At 66.7% G+C, this 21,519-nt stretch overlaps 2 protein-coding genes across 7 annotated transcripts; one reads left to right on the top strand and one right to left on the bottom strand.

Moving 5' to 3' along the window:
- Window positions 1-2,618: 2,618 nt before the first annotated feature.
- Window positions 2,619-11,736, top strand: PKP3 (plakophilin 3). The gene is made up of 14 exons (XM_036861853.1): window positions 2,619-2,836; window positions 4,376-4,571; window positions 6,791-6,867; window positions 6,973-7,604; window positions 7,692-7,815; window positions 8,400-8,604; window positions 8,900-9,074; window positions 9,497-9,614; window positions 9,689-9,859; window positions 9,943-10,128; window positions 10,424-10,577; window positions 10,791-10,983; window positions 11,083-11,170; window positions 11,357-11,736. The coding sequence occupies exons 1-14, from the start codon at window positions 2,756-2,758 to the stop codon at window positions 11,390-11,392; spliced, it is 2,436 nt and encodes an 811-aa protein (XP_036717748.1). The 5' UTR covers window positions 2,619-2,755; the 3' UTR covers window positions 11,393-11,736.
- An 859-nt stretch (window positions 11,737-12,595) lies between these two features.
- Window positions 12,596-21,436, bottom strand: SIGIRR (single Ig and TIR domain containing). 6 transcript variants are annotated; one of them, XM_036860659.1, is made up of 10 exons: window positions 21,009-21,436; window positions 16,733-16,895; window positions 15,648-15,846; window positions 15,008-15,141; window positions 14,768-14,908; window positions 14,227-14,370; window positions 13,818-13,920; window positions 13,603-13,753; window positions 13,230-13,419; window positions 12,596-12,930 (listed from the first exon to the last, which is right to left on the bottom strand). In XM_036860659.1, the coding sequence occupies exons 2-10, from the start codon at window positions 16,737-16,739 to the stop codon at window positions 12,767-12,769; spliced, it is 1,233 nt and encodes a 410-aa protein (XP_036716554.1). In that variant the 5' UTR covers window positions 16,740-16,895; window positions 21,009-21,436; the 3' UTR covers window positions 12,596-12,766. The 6 variants fall into 6 exon arrangements, with proteins under 6 accessions (XP_036716554.1, XP_036716556.1, XP_036716553.1 ...); XM_036860661.1 differs by having other exon boundaries at window positions 21,059-21,381; XM_036860658.1 differs by lacking the exon at window positions 21,009-21,436 and adding an exon at window positions 18,593-20,150.
- Window positions 21,437-21,519: the final 83 nt, after the last annotated feature.

Below are 21,519 nucleotides of genomic sequence, written 5' to 3'. Positions count from 1 at the left end.
CTGGAGCCTGAAGGGTTACCCAGCTCTGATGCTGTTCAACCAAAAAGGCAACAGCAGGTCTCGGAGCCGAGCAGATGGTGAGAGCAAAGGGCTCCTGCGGCAGCGATGGGAAAGGGCCCAGGGGAGCGGGAACCCCTTTGAGAACAAGACTGAAGCTAAGCCACCGGGAGAAGGCAAACAAATCCCCCTCTTGACCTCAGTGGAGAAAGCGGCCCAGACCTAGCTGGGGGACTACCAAGACGCCCACCCACCGGCCAGCGCCAGTCCCCAAGCTCAGCCCTGTACCGCTCAGGGAGACCTTTCCCTACACACCCTCACTTGCTTCGTAACTTCTGGAAACTTATTTAGCCTGGGGAACCTGTTTCCCGGTCTGTAAAATGGAGTCACATCACAGCTCCGCCTCCTGGTGCCCCTGTCAAGATTAAGGACAGAATGTGAACAAAGCACCCACCACCCAGCCTCCACCGCCGAGCCCTCGCAAACAGTGCCCATGAGTGGTGACGAGTTTCTCCAGGACCCGAGACAGGCCTCCGGAGGGAGGAAGCACCAGCTTGCACCCCTCCAGGGACGGGACGCAACATTCTCTCCACCCTCCCTGCCCTGGGGCCCTCCTGGTCCAGGCCACCCCGGGGACCCGCCACCACCTCCCCGGTCCCCCTTAGTCAATTCATCCTCCTCCCCTGCTGGAGCGCCCCCCAACCATGGGCTCCGGCCACCCCGTTCCCTTTAGGGTCCTCTCTGGGGCCTCTGCAAGGCGCCCCCTCTGTCCCAGAGGCTCTCAGCTGCCCCGCCATCCAGACCAGCATCATTGCGTGTGGACCGCTGGGTCTGTGTCCCCCCCGGACCCCAGAAGGAGCGCTCCCGCGAGAAGCTGCGTCTGTCTTGGTCACACACCTGCCCCGGAGCAGCGCCAGCGCATGCAAGAGCGCAGAACCGGCAGGGTGGACGGACGACCTGAAGGGAGGGGGTGGACGGGTGGAGGTGGGGCTGTAACCCTTGGCGACCTTCCCCGCCAAAGGGGCGGGGCGCCAGGGGGCGCAGAGGATGCCCCGCCCCAGGGGGATCCGGGGCAGCGCCCGATGTGCAAGTCCAGGTAGGCTTCATGGAGGAGGGACCCTAACCCTAACCCCGGGCTGGGCTGGGCTGGGCTGGGTGTGGCGGGAGCCCCGCCCTCGGGATGTTGGAAGGTTCGCGAGTTTGCTGACAGGAAGCGCCGGGACACGCACGGCTGGAGCCCGAGCAGCAAGACCCGCATCTTTCCGGCCCCCGCCGGCGCGCCGCGCCCTCACGCCTGGTGCGTCACCTCGCGCTGATCCATCCCGACCCCGGCAGGCTCTGTGGCCCCGGGCGATCTACCTAACTTTGTGCTCCAGCTCGCTCCCGAATCTTGTTTTGAATATTAGTTTGCTGTCTACATCTTCAAGCTTTTCTCCTCCATTCCTGCCCCCTAATAGCCCCCCTCCAGACTCCGCACCGAGGTGGGGTGGGGCGCCCTCTGTACCCCTCCTCCAGCTCCGCCCTCACAGACCGGGCAGCCCCTAGCCCCTTCACAGTGAGTGCCTCCCAGGTCACCAAAGCCAGCACTAGGGGGGCGTCCGTCCTTCCACCCGCCTCCTACTCTGGCCCTCGTCCCTGAAAACCACCCCATATCGCCCCCCATCCCCTAGCCCTCCTCCAGAGACTTTTGTAACAACTGCCTGGGGTCCCCCTCCTCCAGTAAATACCCCAGCCCGACCTCTAAGCTGTCGGGGTTGTAAATGCTAACCTGCCCCTCTTGGGCTCCCATAGCCCTTCCTTCCCACGCCCCAGGGCAGAGTCCAGGCTCCCCCATCCCCCCACCTCCCAAGTAAGAGCATCCCACACCCTTGCAGGCCCTCAGGTCCCGGGATCTCAAACCCGAAAGTGCACCAACGCAGACCTCCAGGACCTACCGCCTGTTTTCTAAGCTCCCTGGGTGAATCTTCCCCCATCTGCCACAGAGTCCCCTCCCGCAGGAAGTTCACCCTCAAGCCGGCACAGAGTCCTCCTCCTCCTGCTCTCTCCCTGCACACCAGCTCCCGGAAGAGGGGGTGCTCGGGGAGGACGGAGAAGAGGCTGGTCGCAGGGCTTGGACCGGGCTCTGAGCTTCGGGTGGAACAGGTTTCAAGCCACAGCCAGTCCCTCAGGCCCTGCAGTGGTTAGAGAAACCTCGCCCGGGATCCCCAGGGTTTCCCTGGACCCTGAGCCACAGAGGCAGGAGATCCGAGATGGGGAGGTGGAGGGGTCCACGGGTCCACAGGTCCTCAGGGAGGCTCGGCACAGCCTGGGGGCACCCGCAGCCCTCCCTGCCAAGAGGAGGGGGAAGCCTCAGAGAACTGGCCCTGAGGCCCCCGCAAGCTGTGGAAAACCGGACCTAGGGGGTGTCTGCCTGGCACCTCCTCTCCATCCCGTGGCTCCGACCCCACCAAAGCCCCTTCCATCCCTCTGCAGCCCTGTCCCACCACCCAGGACCTCTGGACCCCACCTGCAGTCTGCCCCTCGAGGCCTGCTGCCCTGCCAGGGGGATCCCAGGTGGACTCGCGTGAAGGGCGGGCCTCCAGGCGCACTCAGCGCTGTACAAACTTGTATCCTGGGATTTTTCCACACAAAACACGTCTCCCAGGGAAGCAACCGGTCTGATGAGCTCGCTGGGCGTGCGGGCGTTCCCACCCCACCCTCCCGGTGCCCCGGCAGTCCTGTCCCACACTGAGGCCCCGACGGCAGTGCTGGGCCCGGGATGCAGCCCAGGACTCCTCAGCCGGCAGCGGAGGCCTCTGGGATGAGCCCGGGGGCCGGCAGTATCTGGACCACCAGCAGGGTAGGTCGCCCACTGTGCCCATCCCCTGAGCCGGGAGACTCCACCCCAGGGTTCACCTTGTCCTTTCCGGGGACCCTCCCCTCCCTCTCTCACCCCCCACGCTGACCTCTGACTCCCACCCCCAGTCCCTTCCCCAGCACTGACCTCACCCCTAGGGCTGCCTTCTGACCCCGACCCCGCCTCGCCCCCAGGCCACTGCCCCCAGCCACCATTCCCACCTGGGCTCACGTCCCGTCCCCTGCCTTCAGGGGGCCAGGGCCCAGGGTCAGGGCCTCCCATGGGAGGGAAGGCCTGTGAGGGTGGCCCCAGGGCGACTTTCCCAGGGGAACCCAGGAGGTACATGAGGCCACTCAGCCCACACCCCTCCAGCCCCCCTGGGCTCAGCCCCAACTCAGTCCGCCAGGGGCCTGTCCTGGATCCCAGCCGGGCCTACACGGGAGGCCTTGGAGCGTGCTGGCCCAGCTGGCGGTGCCGCTCCAGGGAGACCTTCCTGGGGCGAGCGCTGCTAAGCCTGGCCCTCCCGCTCCCACCTCTGACTGCCGGGCCTCCCCTCCCCACACAACTCCCACCCCTCAAAGTCCCTGCTCGCCTGGACTCCTGGGTTCTCCCCGGCGCACGCCAGATCCTGCGCCCCCAGCCAGGGCAGGAGGGCCCCTCTGAGTCAACCCCCTGGGGCAGCCCCGCCTGCCCCTGCTGAGCTGAGCCTTGACTCATGGGTTGGGAGAGGCCTCCCACCTCCACAGCCTGGGGGGGCGGGAGCCCGGGAGGGCCAGCCAGCCCTTTGGAGGCCTGTGCAGAGGCGGGGGGCTGGGGGCACTTCCGGAGTCTGCAGGATGGAGGTCTGGGGGGTCATGAGCCTGGGGTGGGCCCGTCTCACCTCTTGCTTCTGGGGTCTCTTGGGCACCAAGGACCAGGACGAGGGCCCCATAGAGCCCCCATCCACCCTAAAGCTCCACTCCAAGCCTTTTATCCTCAACTCTGTCCCTTAGCACTTGACCCCTGCTAGGCCTCACTCCAACCTCACTGCTGCGGTGCCTGGTCCCTGGAGTGACCTGGAGCCCCCAGCTCCCCAGGGTGGGGGAGCCCCCGCCCTCAGACTCCCCGAGGTGGCCTCCCTCCGCCCTTCCCTAATGCTCAGAACAGTAGGCCCAAAGGACCAGCTGTGGCCTATCCCAAAAGACAGGCTGGGAACAAAGAAGGGCCCGGACCCCTTCTGCCCTGTCCTGGGATGGGCAGAAGGAGGGGGAACGCGCATGGCCTGTTCTTCCGCCCAAATTCCACCTTAAGCGGGTGGTAGCCCCTCCCTCCCACCTGGCCCAGGTGTCCCCGCCCCTAGCTGAGCTCAGGGCTGGGCGGCGTCGGTCTCCGGGCCAGCCCTGGGCGAGGCCGGCAGGGAGGGGACTTCGGGGACAGGGCCGCGCGGGAAGAGACAGCGGAGACAAATCGGGCTGGAGGTGGCGACCGGGCCCAGGCCAGGCAGACCCGGCCCCCGCGCCCGCCGCCATGCAGGACGGTAACTTCCTGCTGTCGGCCCTGCAGCCCGAGATGGGTGTGTACTCCCTGGCGCTGCCCTCGGACCTGCAGCTGGACCGCCGGGGCACCGAAGGGCCGGAGGCCGAGAGGCTGCGTGCAGCTCGCGTCCAGGAGCAGGTCCGCGCTCGCCTCCTGCAGCTGGGTCAGCAGCCTTGGCAGAACGGGCCGGCCCAGCCCGACGGGGTGGCTGAGGCGGCCAGAGGTAGGCAGACGCTGGCCGGGTGCCCACGTGGGTGGCGGGTGGGGGTGGCCCCGGCGGGCGTGGTGGTGCGAGGGCCAGAGGCCGCGGCGGGGCCACTTCGGATTCAGCTCCCTGACTCACTCAGGCCCGCCTTGAGTCACCGCCCTACGCCTCCAGGCGTGGGAGAAGCCAAAGGTGAGGCCTCCACCTCCTGGCAGGGACCCCGGGGGTCCTCCCTGCGAGCCGGGTTGGGCCTCACCTGCCCACTGGGCCCTGAGCCTCCCGCCCCCCCCAGCTGGGGCACGGGAGAAGTGGCATGTGGCCGGCCGGGTCCGTCTCTGTCGGCAAACCCGGAACACACACGCGTCCGGTCCCACATCCCACGGGCTCACACACGGTCTCAGACACGCAGACACACACGTCACTCCCCTGGAGACACAAACGCAGAGACACAGACGCCCAGACTCTACCGTCTACCCCCCATGCCCCACGGGAATGAGCAGACAGAAAGGTGAGGGGCGGGGTCTGGGACTCCTGGAGGAGAGCCACGGCCTGTCTGGGCCAGGGTCTCCCTGCGGAATTGCGGGGGGGGGGCCCTGCTGGGGTGACCCGGATACTCTCCATGAGAGCAGCGGGTGGGGGAATGCCCCTCAGGGCCAGGCAGCCCCCTGTGTAGGAACCCCGGTTCGTGCATGGGGCACGTGCACGGGTGTACATGTGTGTGTGCGTGTGCATCAGTGTGTGCAGCAAGTTCAGGGCGCTTCTAGAAATGCCATTTCCTCCCTTGCCAGGCTGCAGCAACAGGGACCAAGGTTAGATAGTAAGAGGAGCCTCCAGGATGTCAGGGGCCAAGACCCCGCTTCACAGTGGCTCGCGTGATCTCCAGAGAGCCCTTCCCAGTACTGGCCGCCAGCTGCTGGTCGGGGGATAAGCGGGTCAGCCAGCACAGGGGCCGCCAGGGCTGCCTGGATTCTTGCGTCCTCCCCTACCCGGGCCTCAGCCTTGCTGGTGGCCAAGTTGTGTGCCCAGGGGTCATGGGGTAGAGGAGGGAGCAGGGAGGGGTTAATTACCACCCTGGCTACCCTGGCAATTAGGGGAAAAAGGATTATAATTTGGGGGTGGGGGTAAGGCCCCCGGGCTCGGGGCCGTGCCCCCCCACGGCTGAGCCTCACTAGAGTCAAGGGGTGAATAGCCCCTGCCCAGAAGCCTCATTAACCAGGGCCCGTCTGGGGAGCGTGCTGGGCGGGGGAGTCCCCCCAGACCTCACTGAGGCAGAGGTTGGGGGAGGGTCCAAGGCCCCCCCTTCCCTTCACCCTCACCCTGAATCCCTTCACCCAAGGAACTCTACCCTGGCCTTTGGGGGATGGGACTCTTCCCCCTCCAGGTGTGGCCACAGCAGGGACTCTAGCAGAGGCTGCCCACCCCAGGAACACCCTCCCCATCCAAAGACCCCGCCCCTGGCATTGCCCAGGTGATGCCACCCCAGTCCGTTCCCACTGCTCTGCCTTGGTTTGACCTTTGCCCAACTCTTCTCCGGGCGTTCTCAGCTCTTCCTATACACCCGACCAACCACCCCGCGCCACCTGTCATCCACATATTCATTCAGTTGTCCCTTCAGCATCCACCCGTCCCTCCGTCCTCCCGGCTTAGATACCCCTTCACACACCAATCTGTTCATCCAACCACCCATCCTTCCGATGGTCCAACCCGCCCTCCCCCCATCTCTCCACCCTCCGCCCTCCATCCACCTGCCCGTCTGTCCACTCGCCATGCAGGCGGACTGGCGCCGGTGCCCCCGGTTTGTGTGTGGCTAGGGGTGGGTGTGGCTCGGCCAGGTGGGTCAGGGGACTGCGCCTCAGGGCACTGGTCCAGGGAGACTGTGTGTCCGCGGTGAGTGACCAACAGCACAGGATGGGCTCCCGGGAGGTCAGTGTGGCTTCCTGGGGGCGGTGGCCAGGCGTTGTGCCCTGGCAGGGATCGGGGAGCTGAGGAAGGAGGCCCTGGCACACTCCCCAGGTAGCCGGGAGGTCAGCAGGGTGAGCACATCCGTCCCCCGCTGAGGGGCACAGCTGGAAGGGACGAGGGCTGTGGGAGGGATGACAAGGCAACGGCAGGGACCAGAAGCCAAGGCACCTGCCCCAGAGTCCACTGGCCTCCCCACCAGGGCTCAGGGCAGGAGGGCAGGCGGGAGGCCAGTGCCTTGCCGTCAGCCCAGCCACGCTGCACTGTCCCTTCCACAGGCGCGTGCCGGGCTCAGTACCACACCTTGCAGGCCGGTTTCAGCTCCCGCTCCCAGGGCCGGAGCGGGGACACCTCGGTGAGTGACAGCCCGGAGCCCCGTGAGGGAGGTTCTGGGGGCTCTGGGGGCTCCAGCGTCAGGAAGCCCAGCGCCCCTCACTGCCCTCCCCTCCCTGCCCCACAGACCTTCCGGCCCATCGCCAGGCCCGCCTGCAACCCTGTCTCCTGGTCCTCCCGCTCGGCCGTGGACGTGAGCTCCGGTCGAAGGCTGAGCTCAGCCCAGAGCGGAGGCAGTGCCCTTGGGGCCGCAGGGTATAGGGGTGCCCGGCCCGCGGCGCCCCCGCCCACCCGGCCCACGTCCTTCCACGAGCGTGGCAGGGTGGGGAGCTGGGCGGATCACGACACCTTGTCCCTGCGCTCGCTCAGGCTGGGGGCCGGGGGCCCGGATGAATGCTACAGAGTGGTGGAGGAGCCGCGGGAGCCGGCGGCCACCTCCGCCTACAGGGCCTTTGCCTCTGAGCGCCAGGCCGACTCCAGCTGTGGCCGGGCTGGGGGCCTGGACTGGCCGGAGGCTGCCGAGGGGCCGCCCAGCCGGACCATCCGTGCCCCCGCCATGCGGACCCTGCAGCGGTTCCAGAGCGGCCACCGCAGCCGTGTGGGGGCTGGGGGAGTGCCAGGGGGCGTCCTGGAGCCCGCTATCCGGGCGCCATCTGTGCGCAGCCTCAGCCTCAGCCTGGGCGACTCGGGCCACCTGCCGGACACGCGTGGGCTGGACAGCTACGGTGGCCACCGCACTGTGCAGAGGCTCAGCAGCGGGTGAGCTGGGCCTGGCTCGGGGAGGGGGCTTCTGCCATGACCCTGGTCTGCCCCAGGCTCAGCCTGACCCGTCTCTTGTCTCTGCAGCTTTGATGACATTGACCTGCCCTCGGCAGTCAAGTACCTCATGGCCTCAGATCCCAACCTGCAGGTGCTGGGAGCAGCCTACATTCAGCACAAGTGCTACAGTGACACAGCAGCCAAGAAGCAGGTGACCGCCCCTGCTTACCACCCTCATGGGCCCCCCTTCACTCACTGTCCTCTGGTCCCTGACCACCCCTCACTGATCCCCAAGCTGCCTGGGCAGACCCCACCTGCCCAGAGCCTCCTCAGCAGAGGAGGGGCAGGAGGGACTGACTTGCACAAATCTGAATACCCCTGCACACACCTGCGTACATCTCCATACACCTGCATGTGGATGCACACGTCTCTATATACCTGCACACACCTGCACACCTTTGCACACATTTGCATGCATCTGCACACATCTCCATACACCTGCATGAGTATGCACACATCTCTATACACCTGCACGCTTCTGCACACATGTGCACACATCTGCGCACACCTGCGCACATCTCCATACACCTGTATGTGTATGCACACGTCTATATACCTGCACATACCTGCACACACTTGCACACATTTGCATGTTTCTGCACACCTCTGCACACACCTGCACACATCTCCATACACCTGCATATGTACTCACACATCCGTATACACCTGCATACGTTTGCACATACCTATGCAGCGTGTGCACACGTGCTAACACCCGTGTGGCTATGCCCACAGGCCCGCAGCCTGCAGGCGGTGGCTAGGCTGGTGAAGCTCTTCAACCACGCCAACCAGGAGGTGCAGCGCCACGCCACGGGCGCCATGCGCAACCTTGTCTACGACAACGCGGACAACAAGCTGGCCCTGGTGGAGGAGAACGGCATCTTCGAGCTGCTGCGGACGCTGCGCGAGCAGGACGACGAGCTGCGCAAGAACGTCACAGGTGGCCCTGCTCCCCGCCCGCTGCTCTGCCGCCCTTCCCTCGGTCCCCACGGCCATCCCTGGGGCACGTCTCTGGAGCTGGACTCCAGCCCCAGGCCCCGCGGCCCCGAGCGTCCTCCTCTCTGCGCCGTTGCAGCCCCGTGACCCTACACGTCACACTCAGGCTCTCCCCAGCGAGGCTCGAAGTGCCAGGCGGGGCCGTGGGAGAGGTTAGGGGCCTCCGCCCTGCCATCCCCGGGACAGGCGGAGGGGCTGGAGGGCCGTCCCTGACCACGGCCTCGGCCCGCCTGCCCCAGGGATCCTGTGGAACCTGTCCTCCAGTGACCACCTGAAGGACCGCCTGGCCCGAGACACGCTGGAGCAGCTCACAGACCTGGTGCTGAGCCCCTTCTCAGGGGCCGGGGGAACGCCCCTCACCCAGCAGAACGCCTCGGAAGCGGAGATCTTCTACAATGCCACGGGCTTCCTCAGGTGCGACGGGCAGCAGGCAGGGGAGGCCCAGGGAAGGGGCGTTAGGATCTGAGGTCTGAATGACAAGGCGGGGCCACGGGGGGGGGGGGCCCTGGGAGAAGTGGACGGCGAGGCAGAGGCGCTGACGCAAGAGTGGAACGGGCCACCAGGTGTGGCCCCCCCCCAGATGTCAACAGACTGGGGGCTGCAGGCTCAGATTTCTTTAAATCAGGGATTTGATCTGATATTTATAACCTCCCCGGAGCCCCGGACACTTTGAGAAGTGGATGGGGGATGGGCAGGCACGCGGAGGTGCTGAGGGGCAGAGCCCAGCTCGGGGGAGGAGGGGATTGGTGCTCAGGACCTCAGCCTTGGGTGGGTCCCTGTGGGGTGGGCTCTGCCTGCGGTCCCAACGGGGGTCTCTGATCTGCCTCCATCCAAAGGAACCTCAGCTCGGCCTCCCAGGCCACTCGCCAGAAGATGCGTGAGTGCCACGGGCTGGTGGACTCCCTGGTCACCTATATCAACCACGCCCTGGACGCGGGCAAGTGCGAGGACAAGGTGAGGGTCAGCCAGTGCCCCGGGGCCCGAGGGGCTCCAGCCTGCTCTGACCGAGGTCCGTCCTCTGTCCACAGAGCGTGGAGAACGCCGTGTGCGTGCTCAGGAACCTGTCCTACCGCCTGTACGACGAGATGCCACCGTCGGCCCTGCAGCGGCTGGAGGGCCGAGGCCGCCGGGATGCGGCAGGGGCGCCGCCAGGCGAGGCAGTGGGCTGTTTCACGCCGCAGAGCCGGCGGCTCCGAGAGGTGGGTGCGGGCCTGGGCAGGCGGGCGGGCGGAAGCAGGGATCCCGGGTGACCTCGGCTGACCCTCCACGCCCTCCTGCCCAGCTGCCCCTCATGGCCGACGCGCTCACCTTCGCCGAGGTGTCTAAGGACCCCAAGGGCCTGGAGTGGCTGTGGAGCCCCCAGGTGGTGGCGCTGTACAACCGGCTGCTGCAGCGCTGTGAGCTCAACCGGCACACGACGGAAGCGGCTGCCGGGGCGCTGCAGAACATCACCGCAGGCGACCGCAGGGTGAGGTGGCCTGGGACCACACCTGGCCACGCGCTGGGGACGCGAGGCACTGGGCACGCAAGGGGTGGACGGGGGACAGGAGCCTGCTCTCCCGGACTTCACGGTGCCTCGGGGGCCAGAACTCCGGAGCGAGAGGGGAAGGCAGGCAGGATGCGGCTGCAGGGGGCCACCTCCGACCCCCGGGGCTGCACTGGGTTTCAGGAAGGTGCCGGGAGGGTTGGGCCGGGAGGGAGCAGACCCGGGGCCTCCACGGGGCGCCAGCACCCGTTCTCACCCACCCCTCTCCCGCCGGCAGTGGGCGGGCGTGCTGAGCCGGCTGGCTCTGGAGCAGGAGCGCATCCTGAACCCGCTGCTGGACCGAGTTCGGACCGCTGACCACCACCAGCTGCGCTCACTGACCGGCCTCATCCGAAACCTGGCTCGGAACGCCAGGAACAAGGACGAGCTGTGTGAGTCCAGCCGCCCGAAGCCCGGGCTCTGCCTCCCCGGGGCTGGGCGCACGCCGGGACGCGTCTGCACTGCTCCTCCGGCCGGCTTCTGGGAAGCCAGAGCTGGTGGGCAGACAGGCGCACCAGCTCCCTGGGGGAGCAGGGGATAGCCGGTGCCAAGGGGGCGGGGCAGGGGGCGGGCAACGGAGACTGACCGCCCCGACCTCCTGGCAGCCACCAAGGTGGTGAGTCACCTGATTGAGAAGCTGCCTGGCAGCCCGGGCGAGAACTCGCCCCCGGCCGACGTGCTGGTGAACATCATAGCCGTCCTCAACAACCTGGTGGTGGCCAGTCCCGTGGCCGCCCGAGACCTGCTCTACTTCGATGGGCTGCGCAAGCTGTTCTTCATCAAGAAGAAGCGGGACAGGTCAGGGCCCGAGCCCCGTGCCCACCCTGCCCCCCCCAGCTCGCCCTGCCTTCTGGCCAAGCCTGTCACCCCACTGACCCCTGCCCCCTGCCCCCCCAGCCCTGACAATGAGACGTCCTCCCGGGCAGCCTCCAGCCTCTTGGCCAACCTGTGGCAGTACAACAAGCTCCACCGAGACTTCCGGGCGGTATGTTCCCGCGGTCCAGGGCAGGCGGGGCTGTGCGTGTGGGACGTGGGCCCAGGACGGCAGGGAAGGACACGGAAACCCATGTGGCCCAGGGCACCCATAAGGCCAGGGGCCCGCTCCAAGCACACCCGGGGGGGCGGGATGCGGAGCAGCAGCGCCCTGACCCCAGGCCCCTCTCCACCGCAGAAGGGCTACCGAAAGGAAGACTTCCTGGGCCCGTAGGCGAAGCCTTCCTTGAAGGAGCGTGCGACGTGACCCACCTCCGAGGGAAGGGCTCAGCTCAGGGCTGCTCACCAGCCAGCCTGGAGGACGGGGTCGATCACGGCCCAGGGGCTCTCACTGGAGCCCCGTCCACGTGCAACCTGAAGGCCTGGGCCACGGGGGAGGGGACAGGGGCTTGCGGCTGGGGAATCGGCTTCTGCAGGGCAGGGGGTGGGGCAGGGCTTGAGGCTGCTCTGATGCGTGGGGTGGTGGCCAGGTCACGCTGGCAGAGGTGGCACTGGCTGCGGCCCAGCAGCGCCTCGGGACAGCCAGCAGTGGGAATAAAGGTGGCCGTGAACTCAGCAGCCACGGGCCCTCATGCTTCTCTGGTTGGTCAGACCTGGGGGTCGGACCCAAGGACTCAGCAGTGTCCCCAAGCGCAACCATGCCTGCCCCTTAGGACACTCCCCCCTGGGGCCATACACAGGCCTCTCCAGGTCAGGGGACCCAGGACAGGGAGGAGGGCGTGTCCGGCAGCGGGAGAGCTGGCGGAGAGAACGGAGGAGATGGGGCAGACAGCAGAGGCAGCCTCAAGCCAAGTAAGGTGCAGAAGCAGCAGAGCTGGGGACCTTGTGTGCAGAGGAACGAGCACTTCTGGGGCAGCTGTGACTCCCACTGGCCTCGGTGCTGCCCTGCCGGGCTGTGCTCACGTCCCACATGCATCCAACACCTCTCCCCGCCCTGCCTTCCTGGGCCTGGAGGTGCCCTGACAGGGATACTCATGCTGTCTGAGGTTTGGGGTCCAGTAGGTTCTGGAACCTCTCTCCATCTCACCAAGCCAGGCCTTTTGCTTGTAAAGTTCCCACTGATATTTGTACAACAACAGGCTTTTTCTGCAAAGCTCAGAACCTGAAGTCTCTGAGGGGCCTGCCCCCAAGGACTGTCTGGATGAGAGTGGACCTGGGAACAGTCACGGCCCCACGCAGGGAGACCCGAGGAGGCCACCGCAAGAGATGTGCCTGAGCTGGCTCAGGACGGAGGATGGGGAGAGGGTGGGCTTGAGTGGACACCCAGATGTGGTGACCAGATGGCCATGGAGTGAGAAGAGGGAGGGATCCAGGGCCCTGGAGTGCCTGAGACGGAAGTGAGTGGGGGGGGGGGTGTTCTGCTCAGGACACTGCATACCCCCTTCCTGCCCCAGGAGAGGAGAGGCCGAGACCTGGGCAGGATTCCAAAGGACTTTATTTCTGGCACAAGGACGGTCGCTGGGCCCACTCTCTTTCCCCGAGGTCCCAGGGCTGCAGGTAGACAGGGCTCGTGGTCCTGCTGAGTGGGAAAAAAATCAGCCCTGCCCCCAGCCGTCCCTGGTGATCGTGCTGCTCCAGGGGGCAGGGGCTACACGTCATCCTCCGACACCAGGCAATAGAAGTCCGTGCGGGCACTGTAGTTTCGGGAGCCAAGGTCCGACACATCCACTTCACTGCCTTGGCCCTCTCCAAGCGAGACCCCACTTGCATGCGGTGGAGCTGCTGGCTCCCCAAAGACAGGCCCTCGTACACCTGGGGAGGGGTACCGCCAGGCCTGAGGCTGGGCTGCCCACAGCCTGCCTTCTGCCAGGGTCACTCCCTGCTGCCCCTCCTGCATGGTGGCATTTGAGGTCCTGGAGGTTCCCAGTCAGGCCCCGGGCCCGACCACCTTCACGGAAAGAGGCAGTGGGAGGTGCTGGGAATTAAGCCCATCCACGGGCTGCAGGGAGCAGTCCCCACCGCCTGGACCCTTTTTGGGGCTCCACCTTATGCAGCCCCCCTCCAACTCAGGCTGAGCTTCTCAGGGTCAGGGGTGGGGCCGGTGGGCATACCCAGGTCCCCCTCAGGGTCAGGGTCCAGCTCCGGGTCCAGGGTCCGACCCTCTGGGACCCGGCCTCGCACAATCAGCATGGGGTCCTTGTCATCCTGCAGCCGGGTCTGGGGGTCTCCCTCCATCGCTCTGTACTGCACCTTCCGTGGCAACGCCAACTGTAGCTCTTTCCAAAAATCGGAGGAAGGTGTCTGGAGACCAAGGTGGGGCAGTTAGCAGGCGTGAACAATTGAGGGGGGGGGGTGCCAACACGGAAAGACCCTGGTCCCCTTGGCCCCAAAGAGCCCACTCCTCTGGGCGGCTGACCATGGCGCCTCCACCCACGGGCTCCCATGCACAAGCCCCCTCCCTCCCCGCCCCCTGCCCCTCCGCACCACGGAACCGGGCCTCCAGAGCAGCAGGGTCACCAGGTGGCGATGCTGGCGCAGCAGGCGGAGCGCAGGGTGTGCGGGGTCGCGCCGCTGGCCCTCGAAAGTGATGAAGATGGGTCTGCGCGTGAGCTCCAGCAGCCGGCACAGGCCCTCCCTGCGAGGGCGGCACCGTCAGGAGGGGCGCAGTTGGGGCCCACCCAGCCCCGCGCGGGACCCACCGGAAGCTGTGACTGCACCAGGCCCGGCCGAGGAAGGCGTCGGACAACACCACGACGAGGCGCCGGCAGCGGCTCAGGTTCACCAGGAGGTCGGCCGACGGCTCTGCGGGAACCCGGGCATCGGCGTGGGCGGTGCGGACGGGGCCCTAGAAGGGGCGGGGCCCTAGCCTGGGCCTGAGGAGGACCCGAGGGGGCGTGGCCCTGGGAAGGCGAGATCTGGGCCGGAACAGGGGCGGGGCCCGAGAGATGGGGCTGGGTCCTGGACGGGGAGGAGGCGGGCTTGAGGGGCGTGCCCCTGGAGAAGCGGGGCGTGGCCCTGGAAAGGCGGGGTCTGGGCCGGGACAGGGGTGGGGCCTGCGCCCCGGATCGGGGCTGGGCCCGAGCGGAAAGGGGTAGGGCGCCGCGGTACCCGCGCGCGGCAGGAGGTCGCGGTCGTCCAGAAAGAGCTTGTAACCCCGACGCCGCTCCAGCTGCGGCTTCAGGATGAAGTTCACGAACTTCCGGTCCTCGGGGCTGTCGCTGTAGGAGACGTAGGCGTCGTAGAGCTTCCCGTCTGCGGATGGCGGCGGGTCAGCGCGGCCGCTTTCCAGGCCTAGGCCTGCCACCCTCGGGGCCCCCTAAACCTCCCCCCTTGTGCCCCAGGGGCCAGGCCAGCCCCCCAGACGCAGACGCAGCAGATCTCGGCCCCGGACCCCGCTTAGACCCCTCCTCAGCACAGGATTCCGAGTGGAGCCCTGGAACCAGGCTACCGTGGCCCCCTTCTGCCGGCCCTGTGCCCTCCTGGGCCGCACAGAGACACCCCCCTTCCCTGGACTGGGATCTCGCCAGTGCCCTCCAGGGACGGATGCCTCCTCGCCCCCACCTCCAGAGCCAATCCCCCCCACCCAGAGCTGAGCCTAGGGAGGCCCCGTGGCTGACTCCGCCTCCCCATCCATCCGCGCCCCACGCACCGTTCATCTCCACCTCCCCATACGTGTCTTGGTACCAGAGCAGTACATTGAGTCGACACTTCACGTATAGCAGCGCTGCCAGGAGCAGGACCAGCAGGACCAGGAGTGAGGCCAGCACCGCGGCCACATGTCCAGCCAGGCCTGGGGACAGAGCCACTGACTGAGCCGCCCCAGCACCCTCCAAGCCTAAAGGCTCCCCAGGCCTCCCTCCTAGCTTCTACCCCACTGGACCCCACTCACCAGCTCTCCCAAGAGTGAAGGAAGAGGAGCTGGTGTTCTGGACGGAGCAGGTGAAGGTCCTGAAGTCCTCAGTACTGGTCAGGTTGATCCGCAGGACACTGGACACAAGCACCTCTGACCAGTTGGCCTTGACCCTGGGGAGACCAGGCCCCACCCCCTCACCTGGGGCCCGACAGCATCACTGGATGCCCCAGAGCCCCACTTGTCCGGGACTCGCCCAGAGAGGCTGCAGATTTGGGCCTCCTGGGCAGTCCTTGGGCCATAAGCTAAGAGAAATGGCCAGAACATGAAGGGGGTGTGGATCCCTTTTGGGACAGTCACCCTAATCCTGGGTCTGGGTCCTGGGGGTCCTCAGATCCTAGGCTTGGCCCGACGGTCAATGAGTAATTCAGGCTGTAGGACTCTGCTGGCACCCATGGCCCTGGGCGGCCTACAAGGTGAGTGTCTAGAGGGGCCATCTGTCCCTGCAGTCACTGACTCTTAGTGTGCATCCAGAGTGGCACTCTGCCCGTGTCATGTCTGGCCAGTCACTCCCCAGCCCATGTCCAGGTGATTACAGACCAGGGTGTAGGTCAGAGAGGCCACTGGGGGTGGGTATATCCAGCGTGGTCACCTGACCCCAGACACCCTCATCTCTTACCAGGAGTCCTCATGGAGGTCATAGTGGCTTCCATTGCCCAGCAGCAGCCCATCTTTCAGCCACTGGACCGAGGGCAAGGGGCAGTGGGGCCCAGAGACCACCGAGGCCGTGCAGTTCAGAGTGACCACACTGCCCAGGGCAGGCCACAGGACCTGGTTTCCAGATGGGGAGAGGAAGTCAGGGGCCCTCTCGCAGGGTCCTGCAGAGAGAGGACCCAGTGGGTTAGCTCTGCCCACGATGCCAGCCTCCCACTGTCCACAGATGGTCTGTGGGCCAGGAAAAAACCAAGGTGGCCAGTGGCATGTGCTGCTTGGTAACCACACCATGTCTGTCCACAAGTCCCTTGGGGGACAGGGCCTGGCATCTGGCACGTCTTACCCCAGCAGCGGCTGGTTCTTCTGTGTTCTGCCTGCTCTGGATGTGGCCGCCAGTCCTCAGAGATGTTAGCATGGAGTCATGGCTGAGCTGACCCAGCACCGCCCCCCAGCTCAGCAGGGCCCGCCTAGCTGCCTGTCTACCCAGGACGTGAGCCAGCACACATTTCCTGTGTGCACCTGTCGCCCACTGCTCTGATGCCAGGCCCCGGCCCCTCTGCTGGACACCGGTGGTGTGGGGGAGTCAGGGGTTGCGTGTCAGCACCTTCCACCTGGTATGGGAGCTGGGGGTTCCAGGACCCTCTACTCCTGGCCACAGGCAAGCCTTCTCACCTCCCCAAGATCTGAACTTTCTCATCTTTAAATTGGGGTGATGAGCCGGAGCCGGTAGGCATAGAAGACCACCATCATCTTGGTAGTGTGGTCTCCCAGCAGCCCGCCCCCCATGGCCCCCCACCAGCGCCCACTCCCAGTATCCCTGGGCTTTACTGACCCCCACGAGCCTGGTCTAGAGGCCTTGGGCAGGAGAGGGTGAGGGCCCATCCTAACCATGGGGTCAGGACCCCGGGCCATAGGGGAGGGGCAAACAGAGGTCTTTGTACCCCTGGCTTGAGGCCAAGCAGAGAGGCCAGGCCACACTGCAGCGTGGAGCCAGCCTGAGGGGCAGGAGGTGGGAGTGGAGCCCGTGCCCATCCGTCTCTGACCGTCTACCTGCCATGGTCTGGCCGGGGCCTCCTCGAGGCAGGCTGGACACTGGTGCCACCCACGGCTCCCCGGGGCTCCTTGGCCGAGCAGACTGATCCCTCAAGGGCTGGGCAGGATTCAATCTCTGTCCTTGTGGCCAGTCAGTCAGGGCACCGGGACGGGTCAGAGGCTGCCGCCATCCCCGGGAGCAAGTTAAACAAGAACAGGATAAGTTAACGTGTAACTCTGGCCACCGAAGCACTGCCTCTGCCCCAGCTGCCGCGTGGAGGCCGCAGAGCACCAGGCACAGCCTAGACTGCACGTCATCTGCCCCGGGGACACCGTGACAGCCCAGGGTGGGACAGCACTCCCGGCACCCCTCGTGAGCCCGGGAGTTGGCCTCGTTCCCAGGTCCCCTGGGGCAGGGCTGCCACATACAGGCAGGGGGGCTGCAGCACAGCCGCACTCAGCCTGCACCGAGGCTCCGGGGGGCTCGGGGTTCTCGAGTGCTGGGCTGCCTGACCGAGCCTCACTCCCAGCCATGGGGTTTTGTTCTGGACGCCGTCCTGGGTGCACCACGCACGCGTGAACCCAGCACTTGAGGCTGCACTGGGCCGAGGTGTCGAGGCAGGAGGGGCGAGCGGGGGGGGTCAGGCTGGTCTCACGGGGCAGCCCTCCTTCTGGGTCCTGTGCTGGCGCCGCCACCCGTTTGTCATCTTCAGACCCAGGCACTTTCGTCCACACTGCCCATCTAGTTCTCCAGGGGAAGCCCCCACCCGCCCACAGGTGACCTTTTTCTCCTGCGCGGGGTCCGGGACCACTCCCCGCCAGACTGGCAGCAGCCACATGCCTCTTGACCCAAAAGCTCTCCAGTGACCTGGGCTGAAAGGCGGGGCGTGAAGCCCCAGCGTCAGAGCCTTCGAGGAAGACTCCTTGGCAGCCGGGCCTTGGGCATCTCCTCCCTGGCGCCCAGCGGGTATTTACTGGGTATCTAGTCCTCCCCCTCCTCCCTGCTAGGTGCACACACCAGGGCCCCGGCTCCATCAGGCCCTCCCCCCACCCGTGGGGCCCCTGAGGCTTTGCAGGGACGAGTCTTAGCCTGCCCCCCATTCCTTCGGCACGGGTGACCCGATGTGGACCCGTGATCAGCTGGAAGCCCCTAGTTTGGCTGGGCTGGAATTTCCTCGGAAATCGGTGGAGCATCAGGCTCGTTCCCGGGGGCCTGGTGCAGAGGGTCCTTCCAGAAGTCGTCTGGAGTGGAGGGCAGTCCTGGGAAGGCCCTTGAAGCAGGAGGACAAGCCCACTGAGGGCTATGGGAGGCTGGACGGCTCACACCCCTTCCCCCAGCCCAGCGGCTCCCAGGGCAACTCCTGCAGTGGCCCCTTGGCCTCTGTAACCTCGGAAGACCTCCTACCCCTGGAAAGGCAACCTCGGACCCTCCTGGAAATTCAGGCCAAACCACATGGCCAGGTGACAGGTGTCCCCCTGCACACCCTCCGCTGCAACCCTCCCTGTGCTCTGTATGGTCTCTGTGCTGTACACCCGCCCCCTGCACGTCCCACACAGGCCTGCACTAAGCTCTTGGTCCCCGTGCACACGTGCACACTCCCCACACCTCCGACACTCTGGCAGTCCACACACCTGGCACACAACCACGAGCATCTGTGCACACCCCACACCCCGCACCTCACACCCACCCTCAGCCTCCCATCACCCCTCGCTCTCTCACTGGCACACACGCACCACGCACACACGTGCTCACACAAGCCACGTGCTTTGCGGGCCTCCCCTCAGCCAGGCCTGATCTCGAGGGCAGGGCTCAGGCCGGAAAAGGCATCCGAGGACGAGAACACAGGCTCACGCTGAGCAGCGAGGACACGGAGTCACCTGGTTCCAGCTCTTTCCTCCTGAGGAGGGGATGTCCGTCACTGAGGTCATTCACGTGTGCTTGAGAGCAAACTCTTTGCTCGGCTGGGCCCCCGGCCCAGTCCAAATCACCACGGCTGCCCCAGACGCATCGCCAAGCACGGCGAGGCCCTGGCTTTTGTTTGTGCGTTTTAATAAGAACTTTCCCCGTAGCTTCCTGGCTTTGCAGTCACATCCTCTCCTCAACCTAAACCCCACCCAGACACCCACCCTCCTCCCCAGCGGGCTGGCGGGCAGTTGGTGGTTCTCCCCGCCAGCCCCGCCTGCCCCACTCTTCCTGTAACTCTGAGTCAAGCGGCTCCTTCCTCTAGGGCCCGCCCCAGCCCACCCCGGCACCAGCACCGGCACCGTCCTTCCCTTCCCAAGGCTAGGCCTGGGCGAGCGGGGAGGTGGCAGAAGGGCTGGGGGCCACGGTGATATGTGGGGGTCCTGGCCAGCGGACCCCCAGTCAGGGCCGTCCTGCACACGCATGAGGAGCTGGGCAGTACCGCCTGCTTCCCGGACACTCCCTACGGTCCCAACAACCAGGAGAAGGGGGGTGGTCTCCACGTAGCTCCCCTGGCCCCAGTGAGCAGCCCCGATGTATCTCTGACCTCTGACCTGCCAGGGTGATGGGTGGGGCTCCTGTGGAAACTCTCACCAATAACGGGCCCTTGAGCAGGGCTCTCTGGCCCCCTCCCTGTCCACCTCCCAGGTGTAGCCCCCAAATGGTGAGCAGTTACCAGGGCGCTGGGGTATCACACGGACCTTAAGCCCCCTCTTCTAGATAAGGAAGCAAACAGGAGGCCTCCGCAAGGCTCCCAGCTCTGAGCCCAGGTGGGGGAGAACCGACATCTCCTGTGCTCACAACAGACTGCCCCGCACGCCCATCCCGGACTGACCTGGAACTCGGGGCCCAGCACTGGCGGCTCATGGCGCTGCCCACAGCAATCAGGCAGCGTCCCCTGTGGTCCCTGTCCCTGCCCTCACCCGCCAGGGGCAGAGCACCCTCACTGCAGCGTCAGCTTTCCTACATCCTTAATCTGACCCTGTCCAAGCCCCCTGCTCAACGCCCCCCCCCCACCCGTGGCCTCCAAGACCCTTGGACGATGGTGCATCTTGGGCTCAGGGTCCAACAGAACTGGAAGAAGTCCTGACTGCACCGCTTCCCCACCGAGCCGCAGCTCCTCCGAGGCGCCCCAGTGGGCCGTGAGGCTGAGTGAGCAGCAAAAGCACCTGCGGGACAGGCGAGTGGCCGCCAGCACTCAGTGGCCTGCCCGGGAGCGCCCAGGCAGGAGGCAAAGAGCCAGTTCTCCCTGGTGTCCCCAGCTGCTTTGCTGCCTCTCAAAGCTCCTGCCAGACTGCCTGCCGCTCTACAAGCCCACCCGCACCACCACCTCACAGCCGCGGCTAGGCGCCCCGCCCCTTTGCTGACGTCCACCCTCACCCTCCCTCGTCCCCCAGGCCCACTCCCCAAAGTGAGCAGAAAACCCCACGTCGCCTCAGGCACTCTTGAGAACAGCCCTTCCGAATCCGAGCCCGCCCCCCGCACCGCCCACCGCGCTCGGCCGCACCCGCGCGGTTCCTGGAGAGCCCGAGCCCCGCCCCCCCTCCGGCCTCACGCGGGCCCTCCGCCTCCCCGGAGCCTCGGCGTCGGCCTTGTCCCCAGGCGCCCAGCCGTCTGATTTGCTGCTCAGCACCCGTCTCTGAGCGACTCCCCCTCATCTGGGACCGGCGGCCCCTCTGCGCCTGGCGCGTGCTTCATCCCCGGACGTCTGTCCCGAAGGAAAGAACTTGCACAAAGCGCTGTGGCCCCGCGAGCCGAGAGGCCCCCTCCTGCACCCCCGGGCCCGCCACACACCCCACACCAGCGCTCCGCCTTCCCGGAGGGGCGTTAGTACCCCCGCCCTCCGGGTGGGGTGAGCCGGGCAGGGCGCGCACGTTTGGGGGGCGCGGGGGCGCGCACGGAAGGGCGGGACGCGCGAACGGCTGTAGCTCCGCCCGGACACAGGTGCGCAGTGGCTGCAGCAGGTTTCTCCGTCCGCCTCCGGCGCCCTGGGAGGCCTCGGGCCTGGGCTCCGACTTTGGGGCGGAGGCGGGATCCCTCCGCGCCTGGGCGCGCCTCTTCCCTCTCCTGGCCGAGGGCCAAGTCGGGCGGAGCGGGAAGAGCGGCCCTTGCCCCCGCAAGGCCGGAGGGGCCGGAACGAGGGTGAGCTCGGGCGACGCGGGCAGTGGGCTCGGCTCCGAGGCGCTTCCTGCGGAGCCGCACCCGCCACGGCCCAGAGGCTCCCCGGGGCAAAGGGCGCCTCGGCCCCCCAAGCTCCAGGCCCGGTTCTGGCTCCCGGGAGCCGGTGACCTCCACTCACCTCCGCAGGTAGGAGCCGCGATGGCCACTCACCTGCTGCCAAGACCCGGGGCTTGCGCGGCCGCGAGGGTGGAGCGGCTCACCTGGGCCAGGTGCGCAGCGGCGACAGCCCCAGCGACGGTGGCAGGTGCAGCCCCGCCCAGCAGCCGGGGCGAGGGCGGACCCAACTGTCCTGCTTCGAGCCTCAGGCTGGTGTTCAAGACGGTCCTGCGCTCGGCCCCCTGGAGCCGCGGCCGCCGCGCCTGGGGGCAGAGGCCAAACCGGCCCGACCAGCCCGGAGAGTCTCGGTGCCCCAGGAACTCCTCGGAAATTCCACCGTCCCCAGGAGCACCTGGTGCGGTTCTGCCCCTCCTCCCAAGCTCTTTGTCTTCCTCTAGGAAGCCTGCCTTGACTCCCGCTCCTAAACCCTATAGGTGCAGGGAGGGTAAGACCTCTGTAAGGCACCCCGCACTTGGAAGCCCACGGAAAACCAGAGGAGGGCGGAGGCTACCACATTCCGGGCGTTTCCCCATCACGGCCTCAGTTTCCCAGCCAGCCCTGAGGG

This window comes from Balaenoptera musculus, chromosome 8 (genome assembly GCF_009873245.2).
Source record: "Balaenoptera musculus isolate JJ_BM4_2016_0621 chromosome 8, mBalMus1.pri.v3, whole genome shotgun sequence".
In the NCBI taxonomy this organism is placed as follows: domain Eukaryota; kingdom Metazoa; phylum Chordata; class Mammalia; order Artiodactyla; family Balaenopteridae; genus Balaenoptera; species Balaenoptera musculus.
The sequence above is the reverse complement of the archived record's forward strand: the minus strand, read 5'-3'. Positions and strand labels throughout refer to the sequence as shown.